Source organism: Balaenoptera acutorostrata, chromosome 9, assembly GCF_949987535.1.
Source record: "Balaenoptera acutorostrata chromosome 9, mBalAcu1.1, whole genome shotgun sequence".
Taxonomy (NCBI): domain Eukaryota; kingdom Metazoa; phylum Chordata; class Mammalia; order Artiodactyla; family Balaenopteridae; genus Balaenoptera; species Balaenoptera acutorostrata.
Genome location: NC_080072.1, coordinates 42,673,249 through 42,689,327, shown reverse-complemented (window position 1 = coordinate 42,689,327; position 16,079 = coordinate 42,673,249). Strand labels below are relative to the sequence as shown.

Below are 16,079 nucleotides of genomic sequence, written 5' to 3'. Positions count from 1 at the left end.
GTCCACACAGCAGCATCAGATTAACCTTCCTGAAATATTACTCTCATTAACTCCAAAGTATCTTATTTATGAAATGCGAGAACATAAGGATAAATTATGTGGAGCACACACAATTTATCACATTGAATTCTTTAGGGACAGAAATGTGATAAATATATTGTTCTGACTTCTTTTAACACCTAGGACTAGAATAGAATACAATTCATATGCCTTTCAATAAATTGTGAATGAAAAGCTAAAGGGAAGAGTGGAAAAATTTCAAAACTGGGACATGATATGATAATCATTCTTTGGTTTTCAAGGGCTTTAGGGAGGTATCTTCCTTTTTCATATTTCGGAAAGAATTCACTGTAGGGAAGTTTTTAATAATTTATTTAAGTTAAAGGCATATACATGGTTAACTTTCCCAAATGCAAATCACAAAAACATATATTTCACTAGAAATAGAAATTCTGATTTTTAAAGCGAACTTTCTTTTAATTGACATTTAGGTTATGTATACCCTATTTCAAGACACTGGCTTATTGGAGATATTTAAAATTCCTACTCTACAATTCATGAACTACTTTCATGCATTAGAAAATGGTTATCGAGACATTCCTTGTAAGTATCAAAATACATTATTTAAGTTGAAATAATACTGGTTTTGAAATTCTTTATAAATTCCCTTCAGATGGTCCCTTAAACACTCTTAAAATTGCATGTTTGGAAAAGTTGGAAAATAGTAATTTAAAAAGAAAATCTACATCCTCCTACACTGACTACTGTTAACATTTTGTTAGGGGGCTTCCATGGCGGACCGGTGGTTAATACTCCATGCTCCCAATGCATGGGGTTTGGTTTCGATCCCCGGTCAGGGAACTAAGATCCCACAGGCCGTGCGGTGCAGCCAAAAAATTAAAAACAAAAACCAAAAAAACCCATTTTGGTATATATCCTTCAAGACTTTTTCTTATACATACTTATTTTTTATGAAGTGAATCATAATATTAATACCTATTTATAATCTGCTTTTTCATGTAATATAGTATACATCTCTCTATGTTAACAATTATTCATATGAGTACCTTTTCAAATGTTTGGTAATTTTAAGTCATGAGTTTCATAAATTTCTTTACTTTAAAGTGTTTAAAATTTATCCATAGAATTTGTTTTTTAACTGTGTCCTGATTTGTAGAATAATTTTGTTTGTTTGTTTTTTGGCTGCACGGCTTGTGGGATCTTAGTTCCCCGACCAGGGATTGACCTTGGCCCTCGGCAGTGAGAGCACGGAGTTCTAACCACTGGACCGCCAGGGAATTCCCTGTGGAATAATTTTTAATGGCGATTTGATTTTATGATACAATAGAATTTTAATTTTATATTAGGAAAAGGTACAATTTTCTTTATGTGTTGATTCATTCTACAGTTAACCTCCAGCTGGACACACTTTTGGGAAATATAGAGAGAGCAAATTTTTCTTAAATTGGCCTCATAAATAATGGTGATGCTTAATAATTTAATGTGTGTTATATGTACTATAATTACCACTTACAATGTAGGCATTTTGAAAAGTGGCTGAATTTTATAAATGGAATAAAGTGATATTTTAAGGTGGACTTCAAGGGCAGGGGAATGGAAAAAAGAAAGCCATGGTGGGGAGTCTTCACGGTCACCTCCAATTAGGATATATTGGTTAAGACACGAGTCTCTGGGGAATTCCCCAGCAGTCCAGTGGTTAGGACTCTGTGTTTCCACTGCAGGGGGCACAGGTTTGATCCCTGGTCAGGGAACTAAGATCCCACGTGCCGCGCTGAGCAACCAAAAAAAAAAAAAAAAAAAGTCACTGGGATCTAACTTTTCTAAATTTTAGTTTCCAAATTTATAAATGGGAATAACAATAGTACCTACCCCATAGGTAGTGATAATAATGTAAAGCACATATCAAAATTCATGGCACATGGTAAATGGTCAATAAAAGGTCATGATTGTATTAATAATAAGATCCTAGTGGGTTGACATCATATCTATAGTCTAAACATTCAGTATTGTATCATTTGCTAATGCTACATGGAAGGTATACATTAAATATTTGTTGAAACATCAGCTATGGCTATAATCATTAGATTCACAAAGGTTATCTCATTTAATCTTTGTTGGAAAGGTTGTATTATCTACCTTTTACAGGTGAGAAGTAAAAATTCAGAAGGATCTTTCCCAAGATCATAAAACTGGAAATAGCAAAGCTGGGTTTCACTTGTAGGTCTTGCCTTTTCACATAGTGGTATTTCAGTAAACCAGTGTTTTATTGATCATGTACTACATGTCAGACACTATTCTGGATGTTTATATAAAGGTATATACCTTTTAACATGTAATCCTTATAGCAGGCCTGAGAGAGAGTTATTTCTTATCTATTGGCGAGGCGGCTGTCCAAGTATCCAGAATTTTTAATTGTTCTATGTGCCTTTGTGCAGAAATTGTTTTGTCTGCAAACATGGGTCTCCATAACCAAGACACTATTTGCATATTTTTAAAAGCCACAAAAAAGCAACTGTAGGGATTTCCCTGGCACTTTCACTGCAGGGACCCACCCTAGTATGGGAACTAAGATCCCGCAAGCCTCGCAGACTGGCCAGAAAAAAAAAAAAACCAACCTTAAATAAATTAGCCCTGGTAATGCTGCCTTTTCTTTGACTCCTTTACTGTGTTTTCATAGTATATGTGAAAGTTTTTAAAAGAAAACTTTTTAACACATCAAGAAACTTTTACAAAATAAGATGAAACAAAAACATAATTGTTGGAAATTATTCTAAGCCATATATTTTATTTATGAGGATACAGTATGACTAGAAAGTACTTTTTAAAATGTCCTATGTTAAAAATAACAGAATGATCATTTTTATAAAACATTTTGGTGACTTTAGATCACAATCGTATACATGCCACAGATGTCCTGCATGCTGTTTGGTATCTGACAACACGGCCAATTCCTGGCTTACAGCAGATCCACAATGATCATGGAGCGGGAAATGAAACAGGTACTTCCTTCTATAAATATTTCCTTTAATTATTTGATTAGGAATAATAAATCAAACTATCTCATTTCATTATCTCTGTTCTCTTAAAAGTTTTATTAAGTAAACTTTGGTATATATAAAGGACTATGTAAATTTTGAAGAATAATGACATGCAAATTAGGAAACCCACTACCCATCTTAAAAGTGAGGTTAAGATTCAGTACTACTCAATCTACCATGTTTCTTTTCTGTGTCCCACAGTGCTGCTTTCTTCACTGAGGTAGCCAATATCCTGAATATTATGATAATCGTTTCTTTGCTTTTCTTTCAATTCTTAGTTTTTTTGTTTTAGGTGTATCATGTAAATTTAAAATATATGACATTCCCAACAAAAGTGGACATGTTTAAAATCTTCACATAAGTATTTAAATAATGATATTAAAAATCTTGTTAACATTCAAATTTTGTTTCCTCGTAAATGTAACTATTTATACAAACATAATGAATTATAACATTCATGGCTCTCTTATTCTAGTTTATAAAAGAGGGGAGACAGGAATTACCTGGTGGTCTAGTGATTAGGGTCTGGCACTTTCACTGCCGTGGCCTGGGTTCAATCCCTGGTGGGGGAACTGAGATCCCAAAAGCTGTGTGGCCAAAATTTTTAAAAATTAAAAAAAAGAAAAGAGGAGAAATGCTCCAATAAAATACACACACACACAAATCAGGACAGAATTTGCTCAGTTACAAATGCCTGAAAAATATTACCATACTAATCAGTGTAAATGTGATATAGTCTTAGCCACTGCTTTACATGCTTTGGTGGTTTAAAGTACTGCCATTGTTTGATTGATGGATTTGCCTTATGTCACTAGTTCATTTTTGTCTGCCATCCATACTCTTTCGTAGAGCTCTTCCTTCCTTCCAGTAGTTCTGTGCTTCCATCAGAGATCATTTTCTTCAGGCTTTTTGTTTGTAGATGTATTTTTTTTAATTTTTATTTATTTATTTATTTATTTATTTTGGCTGCGTTGGGTCTTCATTGCTGCACGCTGGCTTTCTCTTGTTGGGGCAAGCAGGGGCTACTCTTCGTTGTGGTGCACGGGTTTCTCTTTGCGGTGGCTTCTCTTGTTGTGGAGCACGGGCTCTAGCCGTGTGGGCTTCAGCAGTTGTGGCATGCGGGCTCAGTAGTTGCGGCTCGTGGGCTCTAGAGCGCAGGCTTGGTAGTTGTGGCGCACGGGCTTAGTTGCTCCACAGCATGTGGGATCTTCCCAGACCAGGGCTCAAACCCGTGTCCCCTGCATTGGCAGGTGGATTCTTAACCACTGCGCCACCAGGGAAGTCCCTATAGATGTATTTATTTTGTCTTAGAATAATGTTTTCTTATTTCAGCACGTTTGTAGATACCTCTGGGTTCATCTTCTGACTTCTATAGTTTCTGTTGACAAATCTGCCATAAGTCTTATTTCTCCTTAAAAGTATTATGTCCCTTTTCTCTTTGCTATTGGTTTTTAACATTTTGACTATGATACACTCAGATGATATTCTTTGTATTCATCCTATTTGGGGTTCACTGAACTTCTTGAATATATTGATTAATATATTTTATTGTTTTCTATCACGCTCTTCAAAATTCTTCCAGCCTTCTCCCACTGCCCAATTCCAAAGCTGTTTTCACATTTTTAGGTATTTGTTACAGCAACACCCTACTTCCAAGTGCCAAAATCTGTATTAGTTTCCTATTGCTGCTGTAACAAATTACCACAGACTTAGTGGCTTAAAACAATACAAATTTGGGGAATTCCGTGGTGGTCCAGTGGTTAGGACTCCGCACTCCCAGTGCAGGGGGCATGAGTTCGATCCCTGGTTGGGGAACTAAGATCCTACATGCCGCATGGCGTGGAATGTTTCCTTGCCCCCTCCAACTTCTACAAGCCACCTGCATTCCATGGCTCATGGCCCCTTCTTCAAAGACATCAGCGTTGCATCTTCAAGTCTGTCTCAGACCCTGACCTTTTCATCCTTCAAAAGAATTAGCAAAAGTGGTACAGCTACAATGTTGGTTTTCTGTCCAGAGTACACATTCCTGACAGTGAATCTCCTACTTTTAATATTTTTTGCAGTCTGAACAGGTTGAGAATTTCCCAAATTATCAAGTCCTGGACCCGTTTTGCTTAACAGTTCTCCCTCATTTTTCTCTTGCATTTTATTTCAAACAGTAAGAAACCTGGCTATATATCTTTAATACTTTCCTTGGAAATCTCCTCAGCTAAATATCTAAGTTCATTGTTACAAGTTTTGTATTCCACATATGCAGCACACAATTCGACTAAGCTTTCTGCTGCTATGTTGACAATGATCCCCTTTCCTCTAGTTTCCAATTATGGGTTCATCTGAGCCCTCACTGACAGTGTCCTTGACAGCAGTTTTCTACCACCAGCCTGTTCAAGATGATTTAAGTATTCCCTAAGGCAATGCCTGTTTTCTCTTCCATGTACTTCACTTCCTCCTGAGTTCTTACTAGCAGTGCTATAAGCCCTTATCCACAATATTATGGAATCAAGTATGTGTAGAAGACAAAGCTTTCTTTGGGAGACCAAGTAGCTGTTGAAATGTAAAATTGTGGTAGAAACAAAGACTATAAGGACTATGGGATGCGCTGCCTTATTCTGATTGCAATGGAGAATTAATAGAAAAAAAATGATGACACCAAAAGTATAAGCAACAAAAGCAAAAATAAACACGTGTGACTACATCAAACTAAAAAGCTTCTACACAGCAAAGGAAACAATTTAAAAAATGAAAATGCAACCTACAGAATGGGAGAAAATATTTGCAAACCATATACTGGGTAAGGGGTTAATATCCAAAATACATAAAGAACTTGTACAACTCAATAACCAAAAAACAATCCAATTTTTAAAAATGGGCAGAGAAACAAAATAGACATCCAAATGGCCAACAGGTACATGAAAAGGTACTCAGCCTAACTAATCATCAGGGAAATGTAAATCAAAACCACAATGGGATATCACCTGACAATTGTTAGAATGGCTGTCATCAAGAAGACAAGAGATAAGTCTTGGGCAGGATGTGGATATAAGGGAACACTTGTGCACTGTTGAAGGGAAGGTAAATTGGTTCAGCCACTGTGAACAACAGTATGGAGATTTTGATTCCTCAAAAAAATAAAAATAGAACTATCATATGAAGTAGCAATTTCTGGGTATATATCCAAAGGAAATGAAAACAGAAGTTTAAAGAGATATACACACTCCCATGTTTATTGCATCATTATTCACAATAGCCAAGACATGGAAATAACTTGTCTGTCAATGGATGAATGGATAAAGAAGGTGTGTGTGTGTTTGTGTGTGTGTGTGTGTGTATACACACACAATGGAATATTATTCAGCCACGAGAAAGAAGGAAATCCTGCCATTTTCAACAACACGGATGGGCTTGAGGGCATTATGCTAAATGAAATGTCAGACAAATACTTTATGATATCACTTATATATGGAATCTAAAAATGCTGAACCTGTAAAAACAGGCCATGAGTGAGGGAATTGGGGATATGTTGTTTAAGGGTACAAACTTGGAACTAGTAGATAAACAAGTTCTGGAGAGCTAATGCACAGCATAGTGATTATAGTCAACAGTACTATATTATAAAGCTCAAAGTTGCTGAGAGACTAGATCTTAATTGTTCTCACCACAAAAAAGAAATGATAATTATGTGGTGTAGTGAGGTGTTAGCTAATGCTCCGGGTGGTAATCATATTGCAATATACAAATGTATCAAATCAACACCTTGTATACCTTAAATTTACACAGTGCTTTGTGTCAATTATATTTCAATAAAAAAAAAAGAAATGAAATGACACGTTTAGAGTTTTAATGAATGGTTAGAGACCAGATAGCTAAAAGATTCCTTAATTTTTATAGTAGTAGGATCGTAACTTCTGAAAACATAATCCAAAGTCTGATCCTGAAGTTACCTGAAATACAATTCAAGTTGAGTTCATGGCCTCACTAAGCCTCTTATGTTAGAACTATGGTATCGATTGGGAGAGAATGGACCCTGATAACTGGAAGGGGAATATTTGAGTAGATTTCAGTAAATCTGATTACCCTGAACCCCTCAAATCTTGCTGTACCTCCCTGCTGAGAAACAATCATTTCTCCTTGAGTTGGTTGCCTGAAGACCTTGTAACAACCTCACCTGAGATTCTTGATTTGTCGGGGAATGTTATTTCACCTCTAAATCCAGTCCCACCACCTCTCATTTCTTTGTGATCCATAATTAAACTCATATTTGCCAGGATCTAAGTCTAAACACCAGAATAATTTCCTAAATTTATATTGGCCGAAACCTGAGGAACATATGTGGGAATGGATTTAAAGTGTTACAGCAAGGGAAAGGAAGGTAATGGTTGATCATTCTGAATTTATTGATATAGGTGTACCTACTAGAGATTCTGGATTCAGGGCATTAGCTTGAGTGCTTGGCAGTGGCCCTAACAGTTTGCTCCATTCATTGTCTGAAATCTAGGCATTAAGAGAAATTGAGATGTCACAACTTCCTGATATACTGTGGAGGAAGGAATTCAAAGGCTTACACTGATAGGATGTTGAAATGGGTTGGTCATGTAGTCTTCCCACCCATACCTAACCATGTCCCTCAGAAGTGTCCCCCTTCATCAGTGTTGAGAAATACATTGCAACGCTAACTCCTGGAGGGTAAACTACCACACTGGCCCACCAATCATAGTAGGGGCTTACGGAATTTAGATGATAAAAGGACTTTTGGCCTGGGTCCATCTCATAGTGATAGTTCCCTGAACCCACCCATTTTTGTAATGCACAGTTGGAATAAACATATTTAGCAACTGGCAGAATCCCTCCATTAATTCCTTGATCTCTGCAGAGAGGACCATCATGGTAGGAGGGGTCAAATGAAATCTCCTGAAACTGCCTCATTCTAGCAAAATAGTGAACCAAAGCAGTACCTTATTTCTGGATGGACTGCAAAATTAATGCCACAATCAAATACTTAATAAATGCAGAAGTGGTGATTTCCATCACATTGCTATTTGACCTGTGGTACTTTAGCTTTTACACAAGATGAATGGATCTTGAAAAATGACGGTGGATTATTCTAAACTTCATCAGGTGGTGACTCCAGTTGTCACAGCTGTTCCAGATATGAATTTTTGAATAAGTCAACCCAACTCATCATGTTTGGTACACAGCTGTTAATCTGGAGAAATGTTTCTTTCTTTATACCTGTTAGCAAAATCCACAAGAAGACATTTACTTTCTCACCTGGCAGGCATAGCAGTACACTTTCATCATCCTAGTTCTGGGCTATGTCAAGTCTCCCATTCTGTTATAATCTAGCCTAGTCCCATAAGGTGTCAAAGTGGTCCAGTATAATGACCAGATAATGCTGAATAGCTCTACTGTGCAAGATGTAACAAATATCCTAGATACCTTGATAAGAGTGCCAGAGGAAGAGAAATGAGAGAACTTGCACAGAAATTCAAAGATTTGCTACCTCAGTGAAGTTATTAGGAATCTGGTGGTCCAGGATATGTTGAGGTATCCTCTCCAAGGTTAGGGACAATTATTTTGAATTCCCTACCTAGAGTGCTCTTTGGATTCTAAAGGCAAATTTACAATATCTCAGTACTGCTGCTCCAACCCATGAACTGTAAGGCTATGAATTTTATGTGCAACTCAGAGCGGGAGAATCATGTGAAGCAGTTTCAGGGTAGTGTAAGCTGCTTGGACACTTGGCAATATGACCCTCAACACATTCAGCAGTTTTCAGAGTGTCTTTGGCAGGTAGGGATCCTCTGTGGAGTTATAGAAGATCGCTACAAGGGAATCATAATATAAATCCTTAGGATTTTGAGGCAGTGCCCATCCTTCTTCCTCGGATAACTGTTCTTTTTGTAAAACAGCTGCTAGATTGTTACTGGGCTCTGATAGAGTTTGAATATTTGACCATGTGCACTAAGTTACCACATGACCTGCCTGTCATAAACTTGGGCCCTCTGACTCTCCTAAAGTTGGCATGTACAGTAGCACTCAATCATCAAGAGGAAATATTAAATACAAGGTTAGTTTTGAGCTGTCCCCGAAGGAACAGGAGACTCCAAATATGAACTCAGATTCCTATGGCAGCTGTTGCTAATACATTGGCACTCTTCCTTAATCCATATGGCTTCATGGGGAATTACCCTTGACCAGTTGACTGAAGGAGAAAAGACCTGGTTTATAGATTGGTTTGTCCCATATACCAGTCAGTACCTCCTGAAAGTTGATGACTACAGCTTTATAGTCTCTCAAAGGTATCCTTTGAAGGATAAATAGGGGAAGGTAAATCCAATCAGTAGGCAGAACATCAAGCAGTAAATCTGCTTGTTTATTTGGCCTAGAGAGAGAGATGACCAGGAGAAAGGATCTATACAGATACATGGCCTGTGGGTAATAGCTTGCTTGGATACTTAGAGTTGTAGAAGGAAAAAGATTGGAAAATTGGTGATAAGGAGTTCTGGGAAAGAGATTTGTGGCTAGACTTCTCAGAGTGGAGGATATTTGTTTCCCATGTGAATGCTTACTGTAATGGTTAATTTTATGTGTCAACTTGGTTGAACCATGGTGCTCAGACATTTGGTCAAATATTTTTCTGGATGTTTCTGTGAGGCTGTATTTTAGATGAGATTAACTCATCAGTGGATTTTGAGTAAAGCAGACTGCTCTCCATAATGTGGGTGGGCCTCATCCAATCAGTTGAAGGCTTTAATAGAACAAAGACTGACTTCCCTCCAAAAAGAAGGAATTCTGCCTGCAGACAGCCTTCATACTTGAACTGCAGCATTGACTCTTACCTAGTTCTGCAGTCTGCTAGCCCATACTGCAGATTTTGGACTTGACAGCCTCCATATTCGCATGAGCCAATTCCTTAAAATCTCTCTCTCTCTCTTTCTCTCTCTCTCACACACACACACACACACTTTCTCACACACAAACACACACACTGTTGGTTCCGCTTCTCTGTACAACCCTGACTAATACACTTCCCAAAGAGCATTCCCTGCAAAAGAGGCTCTCAATAATCAAGTAGTCAAAATGACCTCTTCTCTTGATTATCAGTCAGACTCTTTCCTTAGCTACTCTAGTTTTCATTTGATGGGCTTATAAACACAATAGCCAAGATGGCAAGAATGGAGATTATGTATGGATTTAGCAACATGGACTTCCTCTCACTGAGGCTGACCTGACCCTGGCTTCTGTTGAGTGCCCAGCTTGGCAATAGGAGAAACCAATGGTGAGCCCTTGATATAGCACCATTCCCTGGGGGAACATCCAGTCACCTATCTGGTAGTAGTAGGTTGATTATATTGGATCCCTTGTCTTATAGAAGAGACAGCTTTTGTTCTCACTTACTCTGTGTATGGATTTACTTTTACTGTCTATAGTGCTTCACCATCACCATCTATGAACTTAGTGAATGCCTTATTCACCGTTGGCTTATTATATACAATATTGCATATCAAGGAACTCATTTTTGCCTCAAAAGATTGTTGCAGTGGGCTCATGCCCACAGAATTTACTGATCTTTTCATGAACTTTATCATCCCACAGCTGGCCTGAGAGAATGACATATTGAAGACTCAGTTGGGGCACCTGTTAGGTGAAAACATTTTGTGGGGCTAAGGTGCTGTCCCACAAAATGTGGTTTATTTTCTGAACCAGTGCCCAGTATATGGTACCATTTCTCCTATTCCAAGAATACACAAATCTGTGAAACAAAGAGTGGGATTAGGAGGGTTTTTTCTGTTACCTCGAATGATCCACTTAGAAAATTTTTGCTTCTCCCCCCACCCCCACCAAAACAAACAAAAACTTGGCTTACACACCTTAGTTCCCAAGGAAAAATGCTTTCAATAGAGGAGACATAAAAGGGAAACTGTAAACTGAGACAGACATCTGGCCACTTTGTGTTCTCCGTGCCTTTGAACCAGTAGACAAGAGGAGGATTCTGTACAAGGTCAGGTGATTGATCCTGTCTGATCCTCATTATCAAGAAAAAATAGGGTTCCTACTACACATGGGAGGATGTATGTTAGGAACCCAGGGGATTCTCTGACCTTTTTGGTACTCCTATGTCCAGTGACAAAAGATAATGAAAAACTGCAGTAATCCAGTGCCATAAGGGTCACTAATAATGCAGACCCCTGAAAGTATGGGTCATCCCACTGGGCAAAGAACCATAATCAGTAGAGATGCTGGCTGAGCAAGAAGGGACTGAGGGATGGGTACTGAAATAAGAAGATGATTAAATCCCAAACACAGCTATGTGACCAGTCACAGAAATGAAGTCTATAATAGCCATATGTATTTTCCTCATTGCTTTGATATATATTGATATTTATTTTATATATTAAGCATTTTTTTTCTGCCTCTTTCTCATTCTCCTGCCAGTCAATATGCAGTTGATGGAAATTTGGGTTCTTTCCACTTTGGGGATGTTATGAATAATGCTGCTATGAATATTCTACCAGTTTTTGTGTGGGTATATGTTTTCATTTCTCTTGGCCATATACCTAGTTTTATGGAATTACTGGGTCATAAGGTGACTCTGTGGTTAACATTTGGAGGAACTGCCAAACTATTTTCCAAAGTGGCTGCACTATTTTACATTCCCACATACAATGTATGAAGATTCCAATTTCTTGCCATTTCTTGTTATTATCTATCTTTTTGATAGCCATTCTAGTAGGTGTGAAGGGGTATCTCATTGTGGGTTTTTTGACTCGCATTTCCCTAATAGCTAATGACATTGAGCATCTTTTCATGTTGTTATGGGCCATTTGTATATCTTCTTTTTTTTTTTTTTTTTTTTTTTTTAGAAATTTCATGTAATGTTTAGTATTAGTTGTTTTGTTTGTTTTTTTATACTGCAGGTTCTTATTAGGCATCAGTTTTATACACATCAGTGTATACATGTCAATCCCAATCGCCCAATTCAGCACACAACCATCCCCACCTCACCGCAGTTTTCCCCCCTTGGTGTCCATATGTCCATTCTCTACATCTGTGTCTCAACTTCTGCCCTGCAAAGCGGCTCATCTGTACCATTTTTCTAGGTTCCACATACATGCATTAATATACGATATTTGTTTTTCTCTTTCTGACTTACTTCACTCTGTATGACAGTCTCTAGATCCATCCACGTCTCAACAAATGACTCAATTTCGTTCCTTTTTAAGGCTGAGTAATATTCCATTGTATATATGTACCACAACTTCTTTATCCATTCATCTGTTGATGGGCATTTAGGTTGCTTCCATGACCTGGCTATTGTAAATAGTGCTGCAATGAACATTCGGGTGCATGTGTCTTTTTGAATTACGGTTTTCTCTGGGTATATGCCCAGTAGTGGGATTGCTGGGTCATATGGTAATTCTATTTTTAGTTTTTTAAGGAACCTCCATACTGTTCTCCATAGTGGCTGTATCAATTTACATTCCCACCAACAGTGCAAGAGGGTTCCCTTTTCTCCACACCCTCTCCAGCACTTGTTGTTTGTAGATTTTCTGATGATGCCCATTCTAACAGGAGTGAGGTGATACCTCATTGTAGTTTTGATTTGCATTTCTCTAATAATTAGTGATGTTGAGCATCTTTTCATGTGCTTCGTGGCCGTCTGTATGTCTTCTTTGGAGAAATGTCTATTTAGGTCTTCTGCCCATTTTTGGATTGGGGTGTTTGTTTCTTTGATATTGAGCTGAATGAGCTGTTTATATATTTTGGAGATTAATCCTTTGTCCGTTGATTCATTTGCAAATATTTTCTCCCATTCTGAGGGTTGTCTTTTCGTCTTGTTTATGGTTTCCTTTGCTGTGCAAAAGCTTTGAAGTTTCATTAGGTCCCACTTGTTTATTTTTGTTTTTATTTCCATTACTCTAGGAGGTGGATCAAAAAAGATCTTGCTGTGATTTATGTCAAAGAGTGTTCTTCCTATGTTTTCCTCTAAGAGTTTTATAGTGTCCAGTCTTATATTTAGGTCTCTAATCCATTTTGAGTTTATTTTTGTGTATGGTGTTAGGGAGTATTCTAATTTCATTCTTTTACATGTAGCTGTCCAGTTTTCCCAGCACCACTTATTGAAGAGACTGTCTTTTCTCCATTGTATATCTTTGCCTCCTTTGTCATAGATTAGTTGACCATAGGTGCGTGGGTTAATCTCTGGGCTTTCTATCTTGTTCCATTGATCTATGTTTCTGTTTTTGTGCCAGTACCATATTGTCTTGATTACTGTAGCTTTGTAGTATAGTCTGAAGTCAGGGAGTCTGATTCCTCCAGCTCCATTTTTTTCCCTCAAGACTGCTTTGGCTATTCGGGGTCTTTTGTGTCTCCATACAAATTTTAAGATGATTTGTTCTAGCTCTGTAAAAAATGCCATTGGTAATTTGATAGGGATTGCATTGAATCTGTAGATTGCTTTGGGTAGTATACTCATTTTCACAATGTTGATTCTTCCAATCCAAGAACATGGTATATCTCTCCATCTGTTGGTATCATCTTTAATTTCTTTCATCAGTGTCTTATAGTTTTCTGCATACAGGTCTTTTGTCTCCCTAGGTAGATTTATTCCTAGGTATTTTATTCTTTTTGTTGCAATGGTAAATGGGAGTGTTTCCATAATTTCTCTTTCAGATTTTTCATCATTAGTGTAGAGGAATGCAAGAGATTTCTGTGCATTAATTTTGTAACCTGCAACTTTACCATATTCATTAATTAGCTCTAGCAGTTTTCTGGTGGCAGTTTTAGGATTCTCTATGTATAGTATCATGTCATCGGCAAACAGTGACAGTTTTACTTCTTCTTTTCCAATTTGTATTCCTTTTATTTCTTTGTCTTCTCTGATTGCCGTGGCTAGGACTTCCAGAACTATGTTGAATAATAGTGGTGAGAGTGGACATCCTTGTCTCGTTCCTGATCTTAGAGGAAATGCTTTCAGTTTTTCACCATTGAGAATGATGTTTGCTGTGGGTTTGTCATATATGGCCTTTATTATGTTGAGGTAGGTTCCCTCTATGCCCACTTTCTGGAGAGTTTTTATCATAAATGGGTGTTGAATTTTGTCAAAAGCTTTATCTGCATCTATTGAGATGATCATATGGTTTTTATTCTTCAATTTGTTAATATGGTGTATCACATTGATTGATTTGCGTATATTGAAGAATCCTTGCATCCCTGGGATAAATCCCACTTGATCGTGGTGTATGATCCTTTTAATGTGTTGTTGGATTCTGTTTGCTAGTATTTTGTTGAGGATTTTTGCATCTATATTCATCAGTGATATTGGTCTGTAATTTTCTTTTTTTGTAGTGTCTTTGTCTGGTTTTGGTATCAGGGTGATGGTGGCCTCATAGAATGAGTTTGGGAGTGTTCCTTCCTCTGCAATTTTTTGGAAGAGTTTGAGAAGGATGGGTGTTAGCTCTTCTCTAAATGTTTGATAGAATTCACCTGTGAAGCCATCTGGTCCTGGACTTTTGTTTGTTGGAAGATTTTTTTTTTTTTTTTTTTTTTTTACATGGATGACCAGAATAAAAGCAACAATGATTGCAATTACCAAACATGAAACACACTTATACTATGTCATAACATTGACATTCAGTCCAGTAATCCTCCACTGTAACAGCTCCTTTACTTTGCAGTGAAAATTGATTTGTATATTCTTTTCCTCTGAGTCCTTGTGGGATTTTTTTTTTTTTTTAATTCAGACAGAAAGTCACAAAAATTATACTCATCCTCATCAGTTCACTCAGTCCCATGTAATTAATTTCTTTTTTTTCATCTTGATCTTTTGTTAGCACTTTTATGAGTTCATCAGTTTTTCATTAGAGTTCTGAAAATGCTTATTCATTCAGTTCAGCAGTACAGTCAGTTACCAGAAACCTGTACTTGTCAGAGTCTTTTCCATGAATTTCTTGAAGATGAAACTCTTTTATAGGAACATATTTGCAAAATCATCAGAGTACACCCAGAACTGTCTGTAAATGACAAAAGACTTAAAAATGACCATGGTTAAAGATTTGATGAAAGTTCATAATAATGCAGTTGACAAGAAAATTAGTTATTTCTGAGATATACATTTTAAAGTAATAACTAGGATTATTACTTATAACATTATACCAGAACATATAAGATTTTTAGACGTTTCCTGTAATGTCTGAAACATTTATATTAACATATTTCCATACATATTTCCATACAAATACAAATATAAGATTTTTAGAAATTTCATGTAATGTCTGAAACATTTATATTAACATATTTCCATACATATTTCCATACAAATACAAATATAAGATTTTTAGAAATTTCATGTAATGTCTGAAACATTTATATTAACATATTTCCATACATATTTCCATACAAATACAAGATTTTTAGAAATTTCATGTAATGTCTGAAACATTTATATTAACATATTTCCATACAAATAACCCAATGAAAGTTTAGTATTAGTTGTTTTGTTTGTTTTTTTATACTGCAGGTTCTTATTAGGCATCAGTTTTATACACATCCGTGTATACATGTCAATCCCAATCGCCCAATTCAGCACATCACCATCCCCACCTCATCGCAGTTTTCCCCCCTTGGTGTCCATATGTCCATTCTCTACATCTGTGTCTCAACTTCTGCCCTGCAAACTGGCTCATCTGTACCATTTTTCTACGTTCCACATACATGCATTAACATACGATATTTGTTTTTCTCTTTCTGACTTACTTCACTCTGTATGACAGTCTCTAGATCCATCCACTTCTCAACAAATGACTCAATTTCGTTCCTTTTTATGGCTGAATAATATTCCATCGTATATATGTACCACAACTTCTTTATCCATTCGTCTGTTGATGGGCATTTAGGTTGCTTCCATGACCTGGCTATTGTAAATAGTGCTGCAATGAACATTCGGGTGCACGTGTCTTTTTGAATTACGGTTTTCTCTGGGTATATGCCCAGTAGTGGGATTGCTGGGTCATATGGTAA

General features: G+C 37.0%; 1 protein-coding gene across 1 annotated transcript in view; it reads left to right on the top strand.

Annotated features, from left to right (window-relative positions):
- The window catches only part of PDE3B (phosphodiesterase 3B), a 185,900-nt gene that overhangs the window by 144,127 nt on the left and 25,694 nt on the right, over window positions 1–16,079 (top strand). The window contains exons 10-11 of the mRNA XM_007175153.2: window positions 492–603; window positions 2,907–3,020. Coding sequence (XP_007175215.2) covers window positions 492–603; window positions 2,907–3,020 — 226 coding nt within the window. The remainder of the gene's footprint in view (window positions 1–491; window positions 604–2,906; window positions 3,021–16,079) is intronic.